This window comes from Eschrichtius robustus, chromosome 11 (genome assembly GCF_028021215.1).
Source record: "Eschrichtius robustus isolate mEscRob2 chromosome 11, mEscRob2.pri, whole genome shotgun sequence".
In the NCBI taxonomy this organism is placed as follows: Eukaryota; Metazoa; Chordata; class Mammalia; order Artiodactyla; family Eschrichtiidae; genus Eschrichtius; species Eschrichtius robustus.
The window spans coordinates 100,629,591-100,652,165 of NC_090834.1; the positions used below are offsets into that span (position 1 = coordinate 100,629,591).

The 22,575-nt window shown below is 43.1% G+C and overlaps 1 protein-coding gene and 1 non-coding gene across 20 annotated transcripts in view; one reads left to right on the forward strand and one right to left on the reverse strand.

Moving 5' to 3' along the window:
• CELF1 (CUGBP Elav-like family member 1) overlaps positions 1–22,575 on the reverse strand; it is a 79,314-nt gene that overhangs the window by 9,159 nt on the left and 47,580 nt on the right. For 4 of the 19 annotated variants that reach the window (XM_068555556.1, XM_068555557.1, XM_068555555.1 and 1 more), the window contains 13 exons: positions 20,299–20,486; positions 18,710–18,792; positions 18,292–18,340; positions 15,679–15,813; positions 15,067–15,146; positions 14,582–14,743; positions 12,064–12,139; positions 10,460–10,588; positions 9,626–9,739; positions 8,699–8,884; positions 5,729–5,872; positions 5,123–5,289; positions 1,292–1,780 (listed from right to left, as the gene is read on the reverse strand). In XM_068555556.1, the coding sequence (XP_068411657.1) occupies positions 5,162–5,289; positions 5,729–5,872; positions 8,699–8,884; positions 9,626–9,739; positions 10,460–10,588; positions 12,064–12,139; positions 14,582–14,743; positions 15,067–15,146; positions 15,679–15,813; positions 18,292–18,340; positions 18,710–18,792; positions 20,299–20,486 (1,474 nt within the window). In that variant the 3' untranslated portion in view covers positions 1,292–1,780; positions 5,123–5,161. Of the gene's footprint in view, positions 1–1,291; positions 5,035–5,122; positions 5,290–5,728; positions 5,873–8,698; positions 8,885–9,625; positions 9,740–10,459; positions 10,589–12,063; positions 12,140–14,581; positions 14,744–15,066; positions 15,147–15,678; positions 15,814–18,291; positions 18,341–18,709; positions 18,793–20,298; positions 20,487–22,575 lie in introns of those variants that run through there. The other 15 variants (XM_068555544.1, XM_068555542.1, XM_068555549.1 and 12 more) reach the window with 10 other exon arrangements.
• LOC137772765 (U6 spliceosomal RNA) lies at positions 7,892–7,998 on the forward strand. The gene has a single exon (XR_011075568.1). It is a non-coding gene; the product is annotated as a U6 spliceosomal RNA (small nuclear RNA).

Genomic DNA, 22,575 nt, shown 5'->3' on the forward strand with positions numbered 1-22,575 from the left:
CCCTCTCCATCCTTCCCTGGAAATCCTACTTTGCAGCTCTCTCACCCACCAGCAGCTTAGGCCTGGGTGGGATCTATCCCAAACTCCTCCCTCTGCAACCTCTTACCTCCACAGATCCACCTTGTGACCTCTCACCTCCTCTGACCTCTCCCTCTGCCCTTCACATTCTTACTCAAGTCCCTAAGATCCTGAGGCTGGATGGTGCCACAAGAGAGGAGGGCAAGTTCCCCTCAGGGAACCAAGGAACTGGCTTGCCTGGCACCCAGGGACAGTAGCTATTTGGCTCTTCACCCAATTAAAACAAAACAAAACAAAACAAAAACAAAACCAAACCCGCCCTAACCTCCACCCCACTAGCTGAGCAAGAGCCGAGCTGCAGTGAGGAGCCAGTGTGGGGTGGCTGGTGCCCAGGGCTGTAAACAGTGTGAAGACTGTAGTATTGTGCTTGTCACCTAGGAGAAGCGCTGCAGATGTACTGCCACTTGGGGCGCAGACGGCCTCCTGCGAGTGGCTAAGAGCGCCCTCCTTCTTCGGCGCTGAGGGTGCTCACTAGCCTCTCGCCCGCCCACAGCCGCCTTCTGAGTTCTACCTCTGCCCCTGTGCCTCTCTGGACCCCCTTCCCACCCGCCTCTGAGCAGAGCAACCGGCCTCCTGAAGGCCCCGCCGAGACCCGGAGGCCGTATGAGGTGACAGTCTAAGTGCACAGGCAAACGCTCTAAGGGCAATAGAGGAGAAAGTTGCCACTTCAAAATAAAAATAATACAATCTTGGAAAAAAAAAAATTAACCCCACAACAATTTAAAACAGCTTCTTTGAAACCCTTTTAAATCGGTCAGTTTCTGCACAAACTATAGAAAACAGAGAGGTGAAGGTGATATATACGAAGGTGTGAAGAAACAGCAGGAAACATGCAAAACTTGTTTTTTCTGGGCATAATCTTAGTAGGAAAGGAAAAAATTCAAAACAAAAACACAAAAACAATACAAAAACAAAAAAATCAAAGCATCACATTTTGCTGTGGAGACTGTAGGAAGAAGCATGGAGGTGGGCACAGCAGGGCTGAGGGGAAGGGGCCAGAAGGATCTGCAGACTCCCGGCAGGGTTGCTCCAGGGAAGAACCACAAAAGAAAAAGGGCTGGCTGGGGCCCAAACTGCAGCCGGTGGTCAAAAAGGAAAAAGGGTTCAGGTGTTTTCTGCAGTTGAGAACTCAGAAAAACAAAAATAGGAACACATGCGGTCTCCTCAAGCCCCACAAACTATATCAGCAAAATGTGCTCAGGAGCCTCAAAGGTTTTAGTGATATCTTTTATTTCATTGTTTACTTCAAAGTTGTCTTTAAAACTAAGCACACAGAGAAACAAAGCCTAGAAACAGACTGGCTGTGTGTTCACAGAAATACAAACACCACGCGGTATGTGCTAGTAGGGCTGCTCTGAAGACAATTACAAAGAATTGGAATCACAAAATCAAGTGGTTATCTTATGAAGTTCTAGAAAAATAGATTTTTTTTTATATTCAAATGCAAGTTTAAATATTTCCCCTTCAGCAGTCGTTCTAGCAAAACCAATTTGGCAGCACAAAAGAAAAAAAAAAGGAAAGAAAAAAGAAAAAACAAAGAAAGAAACAAACATAATAAAAATACACGTCAGCATCAAAGGTCAACACAAGGTCAAAGGTGAGAGTTCAAGCATCAGAGAAGCTGAAGAGACAGGGATTTGGACGATGTACTTGACGCCACATCGACATGCTTTAGGCACAACGATGAACAAACGGCAGGAATCTAGAAAAAAAAACAAACCAGAAAGAGGGAGACCCACTGAGTTACACAGAGCAATACATCCAAACAAAGAGAGAGAGAACAGGAACACTCACTGTTGTACAGCCCTGAAATGAGGAGGCGGGCGGGGTAGGGTCTGGGTAATGACAGGGAACTTTCGCACATGCTAACAATGGACACAGGGAAAAGTCAAAAAAGGACATGGAGGACACCGAGAAAACATCCAACTGCCAGAGACAGAGGGAACCTAAGGCTTGGATTTCCCAAGAAGCGCCCAAACACATCCGAAAAGGTCTCTCTGGTGGAGCAGAGCCTCAGCCTCTCCCTCAACTCCTGGTCAAGACTCAGGGAGAAAGTCAAAGCTGCAGGCTGGGGTGGGGAGAATTCTTTAGGGAAGAGGGCCAGGATTTCTCCTCAGTCCTACGGGGATGGCCCTTTGTTCCCGGAAATCCAAGCTCTTCGCTTCCACGCAGGCCCTGGCCACTCATGTTGGACCCAGGAGACAGTGTCTGGCTGCATTCAAGGTAAATCACTTTCATGATGAAACCCAAGTAAGAAACAGAACTACAGCAGAAAACACTTATACACGTGAGACCCCCACACAACAGAAAAGGGCTGCTTAAGACTTGACTGCGAGTCTCCACTCTCCGAGCTGACGCTTTCACACCGTGAGACTTGTAGGGAAGCAGCTTCTTCACAAAACCATCTTTGGCCTAGGGAGAGAACTGTGCTCAAGGGCGGCACTGCTGTGGGAATTCGCTGGGCGGGGGACAAGAGAACAGAGGGAAGCGCCTGGGCTCACCAGCTGGCCGCTGTGGCAGCCCGGGCCCTGCTGAGGTGCACGCTCCTTTTAGAAACAAGAACCCACAAGCAGGTATGAAACCTCAGAGTGTGGTATCAAAGTGGGCTGATTACACCTTTACCTTTCATGTCAATAGGGAAGGGGTTTCATAAGGTCCTGGAGCCCAGGGCAAATCGTGTACAAATAATAGTGAACTGGGGGAGGAGGGAGAGAAAGGGAAGAAAGTGGGAAGAAGAGTGGAGTTCTGGGCTTTGGAAAGCCCCACAATGGCCAAGGAGGAAGACAGAACAGGTTAGCGATCACAGCACCGGCAGCACCCTGGGGAGCACAGCTCTCTCCTCCGCCAATTCACAGCATTAACTCCTTCCCCCTCTGGCAGATTAGCTGGGCTGCAAACGGCCACAGAAAGTCAGTAGTTTCAATCATACACAGCACCCTGTGTGTACAACAATCACATTCTGGATTCTACAAAATCCTGGCCTTTTCCAGAGATATAATTTAGGTAATAAATATTCTCCACCCCGGAGCTGTATAAAACTTCTATAAAAATAGAAACGACATTCTTGGTTCCAGCTGGTTGGGATTCAGAACAGCGCCTCCCCAACCTAGCATTTTTTTCTTTTTTTGTTGTCTTTTTTCTTTTTTATTTTTATTTTTTGCATTTATTTAAAAAATCCCATCATGACCCTGGAAGCCTTTGGAACAGTTTTATCCTTGAAACACAGGACACATTTCTCCCAGTGTGTGGAATTCAAGTTTACGTGGTTCAGCTTAAGAAGTACGTTTCACGTTTCTTAGAGGACAACAGACCCAAGTTATCACTATGAGAAGGGAACAGCTGTCCCAGCTTCAATGGGATAATCCAACACCACCAATTACCTGCACAACAGCAAGACAGTCAATCCTTGTCTGTGGCCCAAATGGACAGCATGACAAGGAGAGAGCCCCCATCTGACTTAATAGCCAACCAACCCCTTTAATCTCACCTCTGCTGCTAGGGGTCAGGACTGATGTTTGTGAGGTTTAAGATCCCAGGGACCCGGCCCCTGGCCTTGGCTAAGATCGTATCTTAACAGGGCCACCTCTGCCCAGGTACACATTCCCAACAGCGTGTTCTTTCTGGCTCTCCGCCCCCGCAGCACTTCTGGGAGCAGAGGCAGAGCCCAGAGGCTGTGTGGGTCACAGGCAAGGGCTGCAGTGAGACCTGGGGGAGGCAGCAGGGAGCTAACTATAAAGACGAGGACAAAAACGAACACGGTGATGCTGAGGTAAATGAACACTAAATCCATATGGAGGTTGTAAACGTCCTGTTGTCTCCTCTGTCGCCAAGAGCAGAAGATGGGGCTGGAGCGGGCAGAAGAGGGGCCTGCCTCCGTTTTGACACTACATCTGGGACATCTCAACCAAGGAGGCAAACATGGATTTCTTAACCCTTTTAAGTGCTGAGCGCTGGCCACTGGCAAACGCAGCACTGGCTTAACGGGACCTTACGATTCAGGTACACCAAGAAGCAGGCTCCTCCTCCCCCAGCGTGATGGCTTTTGGTCAGTCTGCTCAGGAGAGGTGCTCCCTTCACCTAGATGCTGTAAGCCCTTCTTGGATCTACCCTCGTGAGAAACCTGTGGCTGGGGATGGAAGAGACATTCCTCGCTGTGGTCAACTATAAAGAAGAGACCAGACAGTGTCTTCCCCAGAGGCCTTCTTTAAAGGGACCTGGTAGAAATGGGCCACGGTCTAATAGTTTGGTGTTGAAGTAAACTAAAAACGACCTCTTTGACCGGCTGCTGCTTCCTAACAGCCACCAGCCAGGAGGGCAGGGCCAATCCAACACCAGTGGCTGGCTGGGAAAGCTGGTAATGGGTGATATATCCCTGCTTTTTGCATATATCAGGCTAATTTAACAGGTGCTTTATTTCCAGAGAATTGTTAGCCCCTTCTTAGGAAAGAGGGGCAGAAATCCCAGACAAGAATCTAAAAAATAGGTGGCAAGAACTCAGTATTTCCACAGAAGGCAGCTATGGAGGAGTTTCAGCCTCCAGCTCCCAGGGCTGCTGGGTGTCAAGTCACTCTCACTCTCCAAAGCCAACCCCACCTCCTCCGCCCCCCAAAAGCTCTTGGATGTCAGTTCTCATTTCACCCACTCTCGCGCTCAGGAAGATTCTGGGGGTCAATTTTTTGTTTCACTCAGTCCTCTCTCTTTGGGTAGTTTGGGGCAAATTCTGATCTTCTTTTTTAATGTTTCTCCATTCCCCCTCCTCCCCCAGGGCAGTTTGATGTTGGTCCTTCTCAACACACTGGTTACAAACACAGCAAACTTTTAAATAAAGAAAAAAAACTCAGGATATGGCACCTAAACTCCAAAGTAAAACACTGGAAACCAAAGCACAAACTTGTCCTCTGTACGAAGCGAAATTCCCACAGAAGGCAGTAGCCGAGTCTTCAGGGCAAGCTGTGCCTGCGAGAGTGGCAGGGATCAGGGTCCAGGGCTGTCAACACACAGCCTTAGGGCTTCGAATCATTAAGGGTGCTCCTCCCCCACTTACCAGAAGACCCTCTCACTTCAGTCTCAGAGGGGAGCACGCTCAGTAGGGCTTGCTGTCATTCTTCGAACGTTTGAGCTGCACTTTAAGCCGCTTCATGCCAATCTGAAAGCCGTTCATGGACTGGATGGCAGCTTGAGCCGAAACAGGATTGTCGTAACTTACAAAACCTGTGTGTCCAAGCAGAAACCTAGGTGAGGGGCATAACGAAGCAGGAAGGTTCTCAATCCTCCTTATGCAAGAGATACCTTATGAGCTTAGTCTCAAATCCCAATTTTTCTCAGCAGGGACAAGAATTCTTGAAATTATATCACATGAAATAAATCAGGTTGCTAACAGTAGCAGTTGACATCTACACAGTACCTTAAAGTTTTTTTGGCCAAGCCATTTTCCATACATTATTTTTACCTCTGGAGTGACAGTGTGGGTAGAAATCATCATTCCCACTACAGAAATGAAAAAACTGAGGCTCAAAAAGAGGTAATGTAACCTGCCACAGGCTAAGTTAAACTATAAACTCAAACTCAGCTCTTTCTGCTATCAGCCCCTTCTCTTTCTAACTGGTAAAAATACTTAACCCTCCCGACACCAGAAGAAACACCAACATACCAAAACACTTGCTCAGGTTTGTCTGCTTGTCTATGAAAACCTTGGCAGACACGACATTCCCAAAGGGCATAAACATCTGCAGCAGGTCCTGGTCTCCAAACTCCTGGGGCAGGTGGTAGATGAACAGATTGGCTCCTTCTGGACCTTCAAAATCCCCATTGATTGAACAGGTCAGTGTCAAGCACACTCATCCTCCGCACCAACTGACTCTCATTTCCACCTGTGCTAAAACTCTCAGCATCCCAACAAACAGAAATTCACCTGGAGAACTAAACAGATTCTCTAAATACAAAGCAGGGAGCTGAAGCGCGATCACTGAAACAGGTTCCTGCCCTCTTTCCCGTTCACCATTCTCAAGCTCTGTCTCATTGACAGAGGTCAGAATTCGACCTTGTGGGAGGATGGTGTGCTGGGACAGAAAGTAGGCAGATTTGCGTGTGGTGCAATAAAACCAGAGACTACAGGGTTGTAGAGGAACAACAGAAAAGGAGGTAGAGCTTATAAATAAAACAGGTTTCAAAATTGTGCCTAGAAACTATAGGGACAGCAAAGAGATTGGTAATTGCCAGAGGCAGGTGGGGCAGGGACCTACTACAAAGAGACATGAGGGAATGTCTAGGGGTGATAGAAATGTTCTACATCTGTGGCGGCAGTTACGTGACTACGTGTGTTCGTCAGAGCTCACAGAGCTATATTCCCAAAAGGGTGAATTTTACCATATGTAAATTGTGCCTCAGTAAAAACATTTTTAAAATGTGCCTATGATAAACAACTAAGCTCAAACCTAGAATATGATTTCCTCTTCAACCATTTACACTCAGTGATTTCCTGACCAAAGAAGAGGTTTTTTAAAAAATTTTTATTGGAGTATAGTTGATTTACAATGTTGTGTTAGTTTCTGCTGTACAGCAAAGAGAATCAGTTATATATATATATATATATATATACATATATCCACTCTTTTTTAGATTCTTTTCCCATATAGGTCATTACAGAGTACTGAGTAGAGTTCCCCGTGCTGTACAGTAGGTCCTTATTAGTTATCAATTTTATATATAGTACGTATACGTCAATCACAATCTCCCAAATTATCCCTCCCCACCCCCTTTCCCCCTGGTAACCATAAAGTTTGTTTTCTACATCTATGACTCTTTCTGTTTTGTAAATAAGTTCATTTGTACCATTTTTTTAGATTCCACATATTAGTGATATCATGATACTTGTCCTTCTCTGCCTCACTTACTTCACTTAGTATGATAGTCTCTAGGCCCATCCATGTTGCTACAAATGGCATTATTTCATTCTTTTTATGGCTGAGTAATACTCCACTGTATGTATGTGGCACATCTTCAAAAAAGAGTTTTATTACAATCGCAGTCCAGCCAGTCTCCAGCCACCCTGGCCTCCCTGCTGTTGTCAAACACATACAGAACACTGCTGCCTCAGGGTCTCTGCACTTGCTGTTCCTCTGCCCCATTACTCTTCTTCCTCTAGATATATGCATGGCTTGCTTCCTTCCTTCCTTCCTTCCTTAAGGTCTTTACTTAAACGTCAACTTAGAGAGACCGCCTTCTTTATATAAAATGCTATCTTTCTGGCACTCTCTATTCCTCCTTCCTGCTCATCATTCTTCAGAGCACCATTTGGAACACCTCATGCTTCTGTTTATTGTCTGTCCCCAGAGTTCCATCAGTTCCCCCACTACCATATCCTAGGGCCCATAAATGTCCAATTTAGAGCCGGTAAGGATGCACTGCACCAAGGCTCCTTGCTGCTAAAGCAAGAGAGGATACTTGTCTTTTTCCTGCATTCGTGCTTAAATCTTGCCAGCTCCTGGTTATGAAAACCCAGTCATATATGAGCACAGAGATGTTGGCAGCACCTTCTATTCATACAAACCACTTTCAGGCCTCTTTCTGCTTAAAAAGCCTCTCCTGAATTTAATACCATTTATGTCAAAGCACATACCTCCCACTCCATCAACCCCTGGGCCATAACTCTTCCTGTCTCATCACCTTTCAGTTTGTCCTCAATTAGGAAAAGCATAGATCAGAAAGTGAGGGAAATGCCAAACGACAGAGCTAAAAGGGACACCTAGACAGAAGATATCCTCTGACAATTTATAATCCACAGAGAAGACTTCCTAACAAAGACAGACTGCCAGCGCTCGCTTCAGCAACACGTATACTAAAACTGGAACGATACAGAGAAGATTAGCATGGCCCCTGGGCAAGGATGGCACGCAAATTCGTGAAGTGTTCAATATATTTGTGAAGTAAGCCGGAAAGAGAAAGACAAATATCGTATATCAACACATATATGTGGAATCTAGAAAAATGGTACAGATGAACCTATTTGCAAAGCAGAAATAGAGACAAAATGTAGAGAACAAATGTGAGGACACGGTTGGGGGGGAGGCGGGGGTGTGGCATGAAATGGGAGATTCTGATTGACATATGTACGCCGCTTGGTATGAAACAGATAACTAGTGAGGACCTGCTGTACAGCACGGGGAACTCTACTTGGTGCTCTGTGGTGACCTGGATGGGAGGGAAATCCACAAGGGAGGGGATATGTGTTTACATATGGCTGGTTCACTTCGCTGTGCAGCAGGAGCTAGCACAACATTGTAAAGCAACTATACCCCAGTAAAAAACAAAAACAAACAAAAAAACAGACTGCAGACTGCCAAATGGTGTTAGACACAATAAAGCCAGAATGTTTCTTCATCTAAAAACTGCAGCCCCATCTCAGGAGAGAATACAGAGGTTCTGACCTGAGCCACATCCGGAAAGCAGATCACAGTTTCTCAGTCTACCCTTGACACTGCCAAAGAGAAGTGTTTAAAAAAAAAAAAGAAGTGTTGGCCTGACCACCTACATGGCTCTCCTGGGCTTTGCCCTGCTTTTCAGTGCTGGTCAGATGGAGCACCCACCCCTGTCCCTGACTCCAGTTTCCCTTGGCACTCACCTTCCTTCTGGCTTCCAGCAGCACCAATACTCTGCTGTGTCAACAAGTTCTGGTTGTACAGAGTGGGGAGCGCCGCTGCAGCATATTGCTGGATCCCCGAGTAGGCCTGCGTGAGGGCCTCCATGGTGCTCCCAGTGCCATTAGAAAGGCCACTGCTGCCCAGCCCACCATTTAAAGCAGCCATCCCTTGGTTGGGGGTGAGGGTGGGGGGAAGAGCAGGATTAACAGATTGGAAAGACTCAAGCGATGCCAAAGACAAACTCCAAAGTACGCCCTTTCATCTCCTTCTTAGCTTCTCCCTGAGGAGGAATATTCCTCTGACTGGTCAGGTTTTGGGACACTCACCAGGCCTTGTGGCTAATAGGGACATTTAAAAATGCCACACCCAGGTGCGGCTCTCCCCATTATCTTCTTCCAACCTGTGCAAGAAGTGATACCACTTATACAACTTGCCCCATTTTTTTCTTTGGCTTTGCTGCCATCTTCTCACAAAGAGCTGGAACGTGGTAAAATAAGAGTCCCAGGACTGGGGACTAAAAGGGATACATGTAGTCTATGACAAGATGTGGGCAAATCCTATCATCAAAATAGCTGCTAACATTTATTGAGCACGTACTAGTTGCCAGACACTGTACTAAGTAATGTGCTCAGCACTTTACCTATGTTCTCATTTAACTTAATAACCCTCAAAGTATTCTATTCCCACTTCATAGATGAGAAAATGACCTTAGAAAGGTGGTCTTCAGTTACAGGTAGTTAAGGGGCAGAGATGGGATTTAACTCAGGTCTGACTCAAACTCCCATGATCACTTCTAACTTCACTGGGCCACCCCAATCATTCATTCTAACGGCACCCCTACCAGAATTGTTTAAAATGTGCTATCTGCACAAAGAATGGCTCGATGACATCCAGGGACTGGCCCTCACCTGCCAAAGAGCTGACGTTGAGGCCTGCTGTTGCTCCAGCTAGTGTCTGTAGGGCTCCAAGGGAGGCGATGGGATTGACAGAGCTGCTGCTGCTGGAGCTGGGTGAGGACCCTGCTGTCAGACATCCAGGAGTTAAACTCAGACCAACACTTACCTTCTCAGGTCAACAGGAACCAAAGCACAAGTTACGTTACTCAAGTATTCTCTTCATAAAGAGGTTTTTCAGTTACTGATTTTTTCCCCCCAGCTGCTGATTTTGATAACTGTCCCTGCAGGACATAGAAGCAAGTGATGATTACAACAAACTAAAAACTACGAGATTTCTCTTAAGTCAGAAGATGACATCTGAGGGCTTCCCTAGTGGCGCAGCGGTTAAGAATCCGCCTGCCAATTCAGGGGACATGGGTTTGAGCCCTGGTCTGGGAAGATCCCACATGCCGCGGAGCAACTAAGCCCGTGCGCCACAACTACTGAGCCGGCGCTCTAGAGCCCGCGAGCCACAACTACTGAGCCCGCGTGCCACAACTACTGAAGCCTGCGCACCTAGAGCCCGTGCTCCGCAACAAGAGAAGCCACCGCAATGAGAGGCCTGTGCACCGCAATGAAGAGTAGCCCCCACTCACCGCAACTAGAGAAAGCCGGAGTGCAGCAACAAAGACCCAACACAGCCAAAAATAAATTAATTAAAAAAAAAAATGTCATTTGAAAATTTACTGTACATGATCTGACCCCGTTGGAAATGGGTGTTAACTACTCTCCAGAATGACACGCTCCTCTCTTGGGCTTCTGCCCAAGGCACACAAGGGCACACTGGCCCCTATTATACATGCTTACCTGAACTGGTGAGTACGCTGAGGGGACTGCTGGATGTAGTGAGAGCATTGGTACCACTTGGTGTGTTCTGAGCTGCACTAGCTGCAGCAGCTAGTGCAGCCAAATTCTGTAACTGCATTGCATTTAACCCTGCAACATCCAAAGCAAGAGATCAGCCAGCAGATAAGGGTGCCTCATATCCACTCCAGCAATGACCGTGCACACTGGCAGAAGGCTGGTCCCAAAGAGGAATTGTTCTAGATACAGGCAATACTACAGAGCTCCAAAAAGATTCAGATCTCACTCAACTCATTCAGAAACTGAACATTTCCTCAGATAAGAGATGTCTAATCCAATAGCATGCTAGCCCAAGTGAGCATTAATAAACGGATGGGCAATTAGGAAACCAGAAAAGAGGGGTGGATCCTGTGGCCTACCATGGAGCCCGGTGTCTAAGAGAGCAATGCCGAACCCTGTGGCAGAGAACGGGTCTGCATCTGAGCCCCTCACTCACACTTTGCAGGGGCTCTGTTCTCTGCAATGGAGGTGAAAACGCAGAAAATGTAGTAGAGATCCAGAAGGCAATGGAGGAGATGACAGGGGGATACACGTGAAAACAGCAATAGTAGAGAGAACAAAGAAGAAACCACCACTTGAACAGTAGATTAATTATCAGAAAAAGAAGAGAGAAAAAACACTGAGGAAAAGACTTCCAAGTAGAACCTAGGCAACACAGGTAGAAGGAGAGCAAGAAATCTGAACTACACTGACAATGTGTGGCAAACTTTTTACTAGATAATGGAAAGGCAGGTGGGTGAGGGTGGAGAATTAATGAGAATAAAAAGGCTACAACACAGATTTACAATCTAGCAACTTTTCGAAAACACAGCAAACTTTAAGTCCCTGGGACAAAAATGAACCACTGTCAAACTTTTCCCAATGGCATAATGCAGTTTTCCTAAGACCAGCCCTTCCTCAGATGCACCTGCCTAGCCCTATCCCGCTGCAGCAGAGCAGAGGCAGGCAGCTCTGGAACGGTCCCCTCCCTGCCTCCTTAACTTTCCTGACAGCCCCTGCCTCAGGTTTGTCTGTGGAGCCTCCTTTTGTTATAAACTCAGGTATCTGCCAATTAAGTTTTCTGTGCATGTTAACACCAAAAAAGGTAATTCACCTAAGAAATAACATGTGTAAGACACTAACTGCCTGGGTTCTAGCAGCTTCACGGAAAGCCATGCACATTGAAGCCATCTTAGACTTTTCCTCAGAGAGTCACTGAAAAAGTCACTTTACTGTGGAAATAAAGAATTCCTGCAATTTTCTCCTTATCAAAGTAGCTGCAGATAGTCTGCAGATGCTAACAGCTCTTTTCCATCTTCCTCCTTAATAGAGACTTAAGGGGGTGAGGAGCAGCAGACAACCGCAGAGCAATACGACATCAACAGCTAAAAGAGCCACCTTCTACAGACAAGGTAGTTGAATCCTAGGATGTTCATCTTATGTCAGGTTTACGTAATGAGTGGAAAAAAATTTTTTTTCTGCACAAACGGTAGGAAACCCTCAGACTGCTGTTAGCCGGGTCTGTTGGCTTGGCTGCTGCCGCTCCTCCGCAGCAGTAAGACACTTACCTCCCATGGGGTGGAGGCTGCTCAGGGTGTTGAGGTTCCCAGAGGAGGCAGTCTGCTGAAGGAGCTGCAAATAAAGCTAGACATTACACCAAAAACAGAACAAGAGTGAGAGTGAGGGCTGGTTCTGCATCTGGGGTAACTCTACAGCACAGCAAAGCGAGAGTGCAGAGGCCCCCAGAGAAGAAAGTTGAAGACAAGAACCCAAGCCAACACAACAAAAACATGAGGCTATGACAGCACAGGACAACACAACACAGCTAAAGCCCTGGCCCAGAAGACAGTTGTGTTTGTTGAGTACAAAGCCAAGCTCGAGTCCCTGGCAACAGAATGCAGCACAGCAGAGGACAGAGGTAGAGGAGAGAACTAAACTCAACTCAAGCAGCCATGCAGTCCACTTAGAGGAGTGTCTGCATATTAGTGACTGCCATTTCTAGTTCCTCTCCCAAATTCTCCTTTGTTAGGTCCACACATCTTATTTTGTAACTTGTTCCCACCTGGAGACCTAATTTCTGCTTCACACAACTATTTAAAATACCAAACCTGACCATTTCAGAGTATTTCTTGGAGTCATCCTTTACCGGCCACAATGAACCTGTGACTAGATCAATCTTGTCATAACTAGAATGCTACACATTCATCTAGCCCCATTCATCTCACTGTTGCAGATGACCAAGTGATTGCTGCATCAGTCCATATCCGTTCAGCGTACATTCTCTTTCAATGGTTGTTCCATAACAAATAAAACAAGAGGACCTGCCCATGAGCTTATGACCTCCATGACCTTACTCTGTACCTTAGCAAACTGCAACCCTCATCTAACCAACCTGCTGAAACCTTTTGTTCCATTCAAACCCAATCACTGTTCCTTATGAACAGCTGGTATTCTTGTTTCTGGATTCTTTATTCAATCTGTTATTCATTCCCATAAACATCTGACCTGGTTCCTCTGTCATCAGGAATCTCTCTATTCCATATGTGTTTCAGCAAGTCCACAAACCTCCAGAGGCAGAATGAAAAAATGTACATACACAGAATTTTTACCAGCTTCTGAAAGGGGTCTGCTACCTCAAAGATTAAGAACTACTTACTCTAGTTCTAAGTCCACATATTCCAGTACCTCATAATTAATGATGATGCACTATCACTTTCACAGTCCATTAGCACTCACATGTCTTCATTTCTGTCTTCTTAAATACCTTGGGCAACGAGTTCAGTCCCAACTGGTGGACTGTGCATATTGTACTTGGCACTTCACTTCCTCCCTAAATGAGAAGAGCTCTTAGGGCGGGGATCATATCTAACTGAAATGAAGAGACCACAGCTCTCAACATACACCATCATGTGCTTGCTAGATGTGGCAATGACAACAAAATGGGGAGTCTTCCCTGAAAGAAGACTCCAAAACTCTCTAAAAGCAAATGCACATCATGGAGATAATTTTCAAGGCATTACCATTTTGGCAGAAGACCTAAAATCTCTCTGAATTTTCTCAACTTACAAGCAATGTTCTAGCACCGAGAAACAATTTAATTTGTAGGAATATAACAACCATCTACACTTTTTGACTTCAGAGAATTACTAGTGAGGGTAAACTGGGATTTCTTCTAACATTTTAGAAACATGGAAACCAGAGCGCATCAAATTAGCCAAAACCTAGTACTGGGGGATAGAAAACATTGCCTTTCTTCTGTTTCCATATAAAATAATATTTTAAAGGATGAGGAGTGAATGACTATAATTACTTCTATGTGTATATTTCTAACTATCCATACTAATCTAGTAGTTTCACCATTTATTTTCCTTCCTTGGTAACTTCACAGATGACTTGTTCTTTCTGATTCAAAGATGAGACAGTTTTAAGTGTCTTGTGCTATCCGCAATTCTTTTAAGGGTTAAAGCAGTGATAATTCCCCGTAATGTACATTGCAGATCTAATAAATCTAACCAATTGGAGCCTGCCCCTCTTTTGGATTCCATGACTCAAACTCAACAAGAGAGTAATCAAAGGAAATCTATTTACTATTTAGTGAACTCAAATATACACCTGTAACACTCATTTAATAATGTCCATGGTTAATCTCTTGATCTCTCAGTCAGTGGAAACATTTACTATCATACTCTACAGGGAAGACTCAATAAGGATTTTAAGGATGCCCTCTACAATCTACTAGAAAGAGATATGGAGAAAGATATTTGGTAGCTAAGATTTCCTCAGGAATTTTTTTTCTTGGGGGCAGGGACATATGAGATGTTTCTAAATTTTTTTATTAGAAAATTAGGATTTCACTGTAATTGGAGCAGAAGCTCAAGATATAACCAAAGATATGCGATGAGAGAGAGAGCGTGTGCGTGCACGCAAGACTAACGTGACAAAGAACATTTCATTGCCTGAATTTTTACGTAAAATTTTGCTATGCTAAAAGTTGTGACTGCCATTATGTATGTTAGCTAGGGACAGCAGAAGAAGAAACAGCTGGGAGCTTGCACAGCCTGCAGAAAGCAAACCACAAAGACTCACTGCTAAATACTGGGGTCCAAGAGTATTTAGACCAGCAAGGTTTCCCCACACAGATGCTGCGCTGATTTGCTGCATCTGCTGCTGGAGCTGCTGGGCCATTCTCTTCTGCTCTTTGTCCTTCTGTGTATCAGCAAATTTTACCACCATGGGGGAAGAGCAGCCCTATGAAAACACCAAAATCAAAGGGTCAAAATCCTCATTCTGGGTGAAGGGAAAAATCCTCCTTTCTAGTGACGCATAGGCTGCATTCTAATTTCATTCACTGTCAAATGATTCTCTTCCTGATAGACACAAGTGGCAAGATATAATTCAGTTTAGTTCCAATATGCTAATTTTAAAGAAAGCACCAGTTTTTAATTTAAAGACGTTTGGCCTTCTTAACTTTTAGGGCAATCAAATGCTATACATGCTACCGGGCTTCGATTGTCAATTGTCCTACCGCTCTCAGACCAAGGAACTTCCCCCTTTCATTCATCTGCCCCTACCTCCATGGTCTGTGCTTGGTGCATTGCCTTGATAGCTGTCTGTGCCATGGCTCTTGTTGTGAAAGTCACAAATGCACAACCTGGTAAGAGAAGAATCAATAACTCATCCATTCACTTGCTTAATTATTTATCTGACATTTACTGAGCACCTACTGTGTGCCCAAGTACCATGCTAGCAATACAGACATGGTTCCTGCCTTCAGGGGTTCATGATCCAGTGGAGAATACAGATATGTTATGACAGAGTGATACGTGCTTTAATGAGAAACCAGGGATGCACACAGGGGAAAAAGTGCTTGAGGGATAAAGGAGGAATCATATTCTCTAGCTTCTCTTGTGAAAGAAGTGTTTCCGTTTTGGCATGGAGAACCTCTCCAAGGACTGAAACAGAGAATTTTAATACATGACCCTTAACTGCAGAACGTAGACTCCTTGAGGGAACTGGGATCAACTGATAGGAGTTGTGACGGGACTTAAATATACAACACCAAACCCAACCCTCTCCATCATGACAGTGCCATGTTGGCTAGAGATCACTGGTTTCCACTGATCCAATTAAAAAGAGACTCCAAATTTAAGATGAGTACTTTTAAAGGCTAAAAATGTACCCACCTCGGCTCAGGCCATCAGGTCCCCTCAATATCCGGCATTCTTCGATCTGTCCGAATGAAGAGAACATGACTCGGATGTCATTTTCAGTGCACTTCTTGGAAATCATACCAATAAACAGCTTCCTGTCTTCCACTGCTAAGACAGTAAAAAACAAAAGGCTTGAACATTACTACTACAAGAGGTAGTGCAGCACAGAGCTCTGTGCCTTTATACCAGATTTCACCGATTTTAAGATACACATTTTTTTCCCCATAATTTAGCACCTACTCTTACCATCAATGGTATCTTAAAATTATAATTGGAATCATTTAGACGAAATATAGTAGCTTCATGATCTTGTGAAAGTTACTTAACCATTCTGTACCTGCTTCCTCATGTGATTAATAGAAATAACTGAGTTTACCTCAAAGGTAGCTGTAGGTATTAAATGCCAAGCACTCAGCATCTTGCCTAGCACTTGGCAAAGTTTGCTCTCATTAGCAATACTATTGTACCAAAGAAGGACGAGGTTTCATACTGAATTGACATGACAAGAGAAACAGAACACACATCTCAGTGAATGTAACTGTCCACTTTCATTTTCTGGTTATTCTCTTGAGGACTAAGTTTTCCTTCCTAATTTGTTCAGTTCCCCATTTCACTCCAGTTCATAAGAAATAGCATTGATCAAAGGCATTCCAGTTCACTCTAAAATGTTCTTATAATATTTCCCTGTCAACTCTATCTGACTTATTTGCCATACTTATTTTAAAGAAAAGGACAATTTAGATGACAGATTATTTACAGCACTGATTCACTACCTTGCACCATACACAAAAAATTAACTCAAAATGCATTAATTCCGAGTAACTAATGGATTAACTGAATCTAAGACCTGAAGCCATAAGGCTTGGTAAGCTCCTTCGCATGGGTCTTGGCGATGATTTTTTGGATTTGACACCAAAAGCAAAGGCAACAAAAGCAAAAAATAAACAAGTGGGGCTATATCAAACTAAAAAGCTTCTGCACAGCAAAAAACAAACAAAAAACCGTCAACAAAATAAAAAGGCAACCTACTGAATAGGAGAAAGTATTTGCAAATCATGTGTCTGATAAGGGGTTAATATCTAAAATGTATAAAGAACTTGCAGAACTCAACAGTGAAAGAAAAACAACTTGATTAAAAAATGGGCAGTGGATCTAAAAAGACATTTTTTCCAAAGAAGACATACAGATGACCAACAGGGACATAAAAGATGCTCAATATCACTAATCAATGCACTGATCATTTGCATTGTAGGGAAATACAAATCAAAACCACGAGATATCATCTCACCTGTTAGAATGGTTATTATCAAAAAGACAACAAAGAACAAGTGTTGGTGAGGATGTGGAGAAGAGGGAAGCCTTGGGCACTGCTGGTGGGACTATATGGTGCAGCCACTGTGCAAAACAGTATAGAAGTTCTTCAAAACATTAAAGTTAGTACTACCATATGACCCAGCAAGTCCACTCCTGGATATTTATCTGAGGAACATGAAAACACTTACTTGAAAAGACCTATGCACCCCCATGTTTACTGCAGCATTATTTACAACAGCAAAGATATAGAAGCAACCTAAGTATCCATCAGTAGATGAATGGATAAAGAAAATGTGGTATTTTACACACACATGAATATCATTCAGCCATAAAAAAAAGAATGAAATCTGGCCATATGTGACAACATGGATGGACCTTGAAGGCATTATGCTAAGTGAATTAAGTCAGACAGAAAAAGATAAATACTGTATTGCTCTCACTTAAATATGGACTCTTTTAAACAAACAAACCGACAAACAATTGAACTCCGAGATACAGAGAAAAGACTGGTGCTTGTCAGAGGCAAGGGAAAGAAGGTAGGCAAAAAGGGTAAAGGGGGTCAAAAGGCACAAATCTCCAGTTTTAAAATAAGTTAAGTCATGGGGACATAAGGTACAGTATGGTGACTACAGTTAATACTGTATTGCATGTTTTTTTAAAAAAATAAACTTATTTATTCATTTATTTTTGGCTGTTTTGGGTCTTCATTGCTGCCCACGGGCTTTCTCTAGTTGTGGCGAGCGGGGGCTACTCTTCATTGCAGTGTGCGGGCTTCTCATTGTGGTGGCTTCTCTTGTTGAGGAGCACGGGCTACAGGAGTGTGGGCTTTAGTAGTTGTGGCTCGCGGGCTCTAGAGCGCAGGCTCAGTAGTTGTGGCACACAGGCTTAAGTGCCCTGTGGCATGTGGGATCTTCCCGGACCAGGGCTCGAACCCGTGTCCCCTGCATTAGCAGGCGGATTCTTAACCACTGCGCCACCAGGGAAGCCCTGTACTGCACGTTTAAAAGTTGCTAAGAAAGTAGATCTTAAAAGTTCTCATCACAAGAAAAAAATTTTTTTGTAACTACTTATGGTGACAGATGTTAACTAGACTTATTGTAGTGTCGTTTCGCAATATATACAAATATTGAACCATTATTTTGTACAACTGAAACTACCATGTCAATTATATCTCAAAAGATTAATTAGAGCACAATACAATCCAAATGCCATGAGAACAGCAAATACACAGGAAGAAACATTATAAGGGGAGGGCTTTATATACTTGCTTACCATTGTTCTTCTCACTGTCGGCAGGTTTCATCTGTATAGGATGATGCATCTAAAAAGCAAAACACATGAATATTACTATTGAATACACCAAAGGAATTCAGAAACATAAATGAAGACTCTAAAGGAAATACCAAAACTGACCTTAAGAGTTGTCTCTGAACTCTTGCCTGCCTCATTATCTCCCCTCCACAAAATATCAAAATAGAATGTGAGTCAACAAGTCAAAATTCTCTTGGTTGAAAGAGAATTACTTTCAGCCTATCTTCTTTGAAACATTCCCTTTATGTCCTCCTTTACATCAATTCCTGTGGCAGTCACCCTTTTCCCCAAATGGTTTTCAGTGTGTGCCTGAAATGTATAAGTATGTTCCATATGTCAAAACCACCACAGTTCCACTTACTAGTAGGAGCTTTCTTACCCCTGGGAGGACCTTCATGTTGTGAAGAGCATTCTGAGCTTCTAATGCAGCTTTTCGGGTGTAAAATGTAACAAAACAGCACCCTGCAACAAACAACACTTCAGGAAATCAAACCAGTCCTTTGAAAGCAGATAATTCCTAGAGCACTCCCTCCTCCAGGTATATATTGAAAATTAAAAGAGAGGGCTGGGTTTATTAAAATTGGGGCGGGGGTGGGGGTGGGGGTGGAGGGAGGGAGATGGAGAAAACCTAGCAGGGGGGAAGAAAAAGATTTTCTATCATTTTCTTCATTACTGTAGTCTCCTGGTTTTATTAAAATTCTTCTTTAACTGCTCGTATAACTTCTTTGGGAAAGATGACTTTCCTTACAAAGGTCACGTCACCATGCCATTCAACCTGCCCTACTTGGAGCACCAGGTAGTGTGCTGGGCAAGAAGACTCAGCTACAAACCAGATAGACAGAGGCCTTGCACTCTTGCAGCCTGTAGTCTACAAATCGTTCTTTCACAGAACAAGCCTTACACTGTAGCCCATTTCTACCATATGCCTCAAACATAATTATCATTTATTAAGTTATAAAATGACTTAAGAGCAAGGACCTCAATATCTTTTTTTGGACTCTTGGTTTTCATCAAATATCATCACATGTCTAACAGCACACAGCACTTGACTGAGGAGATCTGGAGATTTTGTGCTCTGTATCTTTAACGGGGATCGGAGGGGGGAAGTATGTCTTGTAAATCTTGGGTCCATAGTCCCATAAGATATGGTACAGATTTCTTTCAAAATCACCCTGCAATTAAGATTTTAAATTACTGCATATTATATTGACAATCATTTTCAGGAACTATAATACTTTATATTCTTGGTTAACTATGCCACAAAGAGAAAATAATTCTTCAGCTTCTAGGTCCTCTGCTATTAAGCTGGTTTCAAACATAAAATCATGCTTGCGTACATCTGCACTGTAGAACAGCTTTCACAGAAAATTACTCTGAAATGGGTCATTTGGGAAAACAAGTGTATATCTATGTGGTATGGGGCAAAGCTAACACCTTATCTACTATCAGGCCTATAAAACTTCCACTCTGCTGGGTATTTCTGGAAGCAGCTTGCCTTTCTTCTCCTGTTCATTTTGTAGGCTACAACAGGTCACCTACAAACAAGTTGCTCCTAGTTGCTAAGCCATCCCAGAAGGCCTCTGTAACACTAACAGAAACCCACGGGTACCTGGACACTCTTTCTCTTTCCACTTACTCTAGCCAAAATACTAAAGAAAACCTATGTGGTTGGTTTACTTCAACTTTATTTTTGTCATTCCACTCCCAAGATCAAATGAGACACTCACATGATTCTGTCTCTTGAATTTACAGATCTCAGAAAGGACTGCCTAAGATCCAATTTACAAATTATCCTCATGATGTCACCTTAAGTTTTTACTTTTAAGCCATTAAACGTGTTTGGACTCGGAGATATAGCTACAACAAAATGACAGGTTTTTTTCCCCCCTGTATGACCACAAGAGCATTCTGGCAATGAGAGAGAGCATGCACATGATTAAAAATACATATAAAAGTCAAAGCCCTTACCTTTGCTCTGAGGAGGGTTTTGGCTCCTATCCCTTAGGACGTTGATTTCGTAGACAGCACCATACTGTTCAAACAGTTCCCTCAAATCCTTCTCTGACCAGGTCCTTGGAACCTGGCCCACAAACATCTTGATAGCATCAAGATCCGGTTGGTCTGGGTGGTCCAGGGTGCCGTTCATTTTCTTTGAGCTGCGTAAAATAAAATAAAACTTCTATTATGTATTCATGTTGCTTCCTAGAGAATCTTCTTTTCTTTAAAGGTCTCAACTACTTCCTGATAAAGTAGGGGAAAAAAATTCTACTTCCTTTCACTACTTCCATTCAATTTACCAAAGTTCCCTGGTCCTCCCTCACTACGCCACCCCTTCCATTAGATTCCCAAACTAAAGTCACCATTCTGATTAGGACACCCTGGGCTTTAACTAAGGAATTGAGTGTCAGTCATTCCTCGTCTAGCTAGAGAAGTCTCAGAAGAACTTAAGAGGTAAAGTTCCTAAAGCAAGTTTTAATCATTTTTAAGCGTAGCTAATAAAACTTTTTAAAATCTCCATAAAATCACAAAGGACTACTGCTTATGGATAAGATTCAGGATTCTCAATCTACACGATGATGGGTGAAAAGTTTCTTTCAGTAGATATTAGAGCAGAAGCACATGATTTCCAAGGCCTAAGCTAAGAACTGACCAGAATGTTAGCCTTTGGATGTTGCTGTCTCATGCATAATCCTGATGCTCTTGAGTGAGCCCCCAAATCAAAACAAAGCTTTGCCTCTTAAACTTTCACAAATGACTGTTATATAAACAAAAACAATGATGTCATCATTCTAGGGTTTTTTGTGTCTAAGTTATCCAATTTACTGCTATTTCTCCAAGATTGTACCAGTTAATTCCCTTACCAACTGTAACCATTATAATGTCCACAAATTCCTCCAATCCCATCACATCAAACCTGTAACACTCCTACTTAAATAACTTCATTCCTACCCCTGCCACTGCCAAGAACCATGGGGAACTCCTGCACTGTAAATGTTTCCACTCAGAATGAATCAAAGTCCTTCTCCTACCACCTTTCATAAGAATGATCTTATTCTTAGCACGTATCCAAACCAATAACAACTTAAATTCCAAATAGTTAGCATGTTTAACTTTTGTTAGTGTTTGCTAAATCCAGACATCACATCATCATGTTCAAATGTGCCATGTTCTAATATTCAATCCCAAATAAAATGCCACTTTTCTTTAAAGGAAAAACAACAGTTTTTTCACCACTGCTATCCTTTGAATAGTATTTGAAGATCCTTGAGAATGCTGAATCCAGTAGTTCAACCTCTGTTAAATTCCTAAATCTCTTGTAACTGAATACAGGGCTATTCTCATGTCACCTGTGCTGAATCTAGCACTAACTAAACATCTAAAGCTTTAAGACAAATGTCATACAGATCAACCCTTGCTGCTACGTCTGTGCAGGTTCCCCATACTCTTTCAGGTTAACTAGTCAATTTCATCAGGACTCAAATAGTACTAAATTTCCAACTTCACTGTAGTATTTAACACATTTTAGCATAATCTGGCTCTGTCTACCTCTCCCAACAAGACTGAGAGCTCCTTGAAGGCAGAAACTGTTTTATTTCCTATTCATTCTTATAGCCACATCTGGTATGGTGCCTGATTCAAAGTAATTACTCAGATGTGGGATGGGAAGAACTTCTTGTTCTCAACAATTCCCCCATTTAAGCAACTAACCTTTATAAAAATGCATGCTGTGCACAAAGAGGGCTCACAAATTAAAGAGCAGATATTATCTCCTATGACTGTTTGACTGTCACAAGATGAACCTACTCTTTTTTCCTTTTTAAGTATTTTGGAATACATTGTTTTATTAGTTTTCCTTTATTAATTTAAAACCATGTATGGTAAGTTGTTGCACAAATATAATATAGCTGCTTCTAGAAGCCTAATCCCAATATTCTAACAGAAATCATTCTACCATGAATTTTTTTAAAAAGTCCTATGACTAGTGAAAAAATGGGTGTCACTCCCTACAACCCATTCCCAACAACTTTAATTACCAGTTTTAGTATTTTATTAAAACGTCACTAAGTTTAATCACATTTCTATTCTAGGGAGGGTTAACACAGAACCCAAATAAATGGTGCATAGAATGTTTTGACTATAAAGGAAGCAGACAGTTATTTCTGAAAAGAGGCAGGAGTTTATTAGTTTGTATTACATTGGAGGCAACCGCGCTCAATTTGTCCCTTCCTTCTGTATTCATGTGCC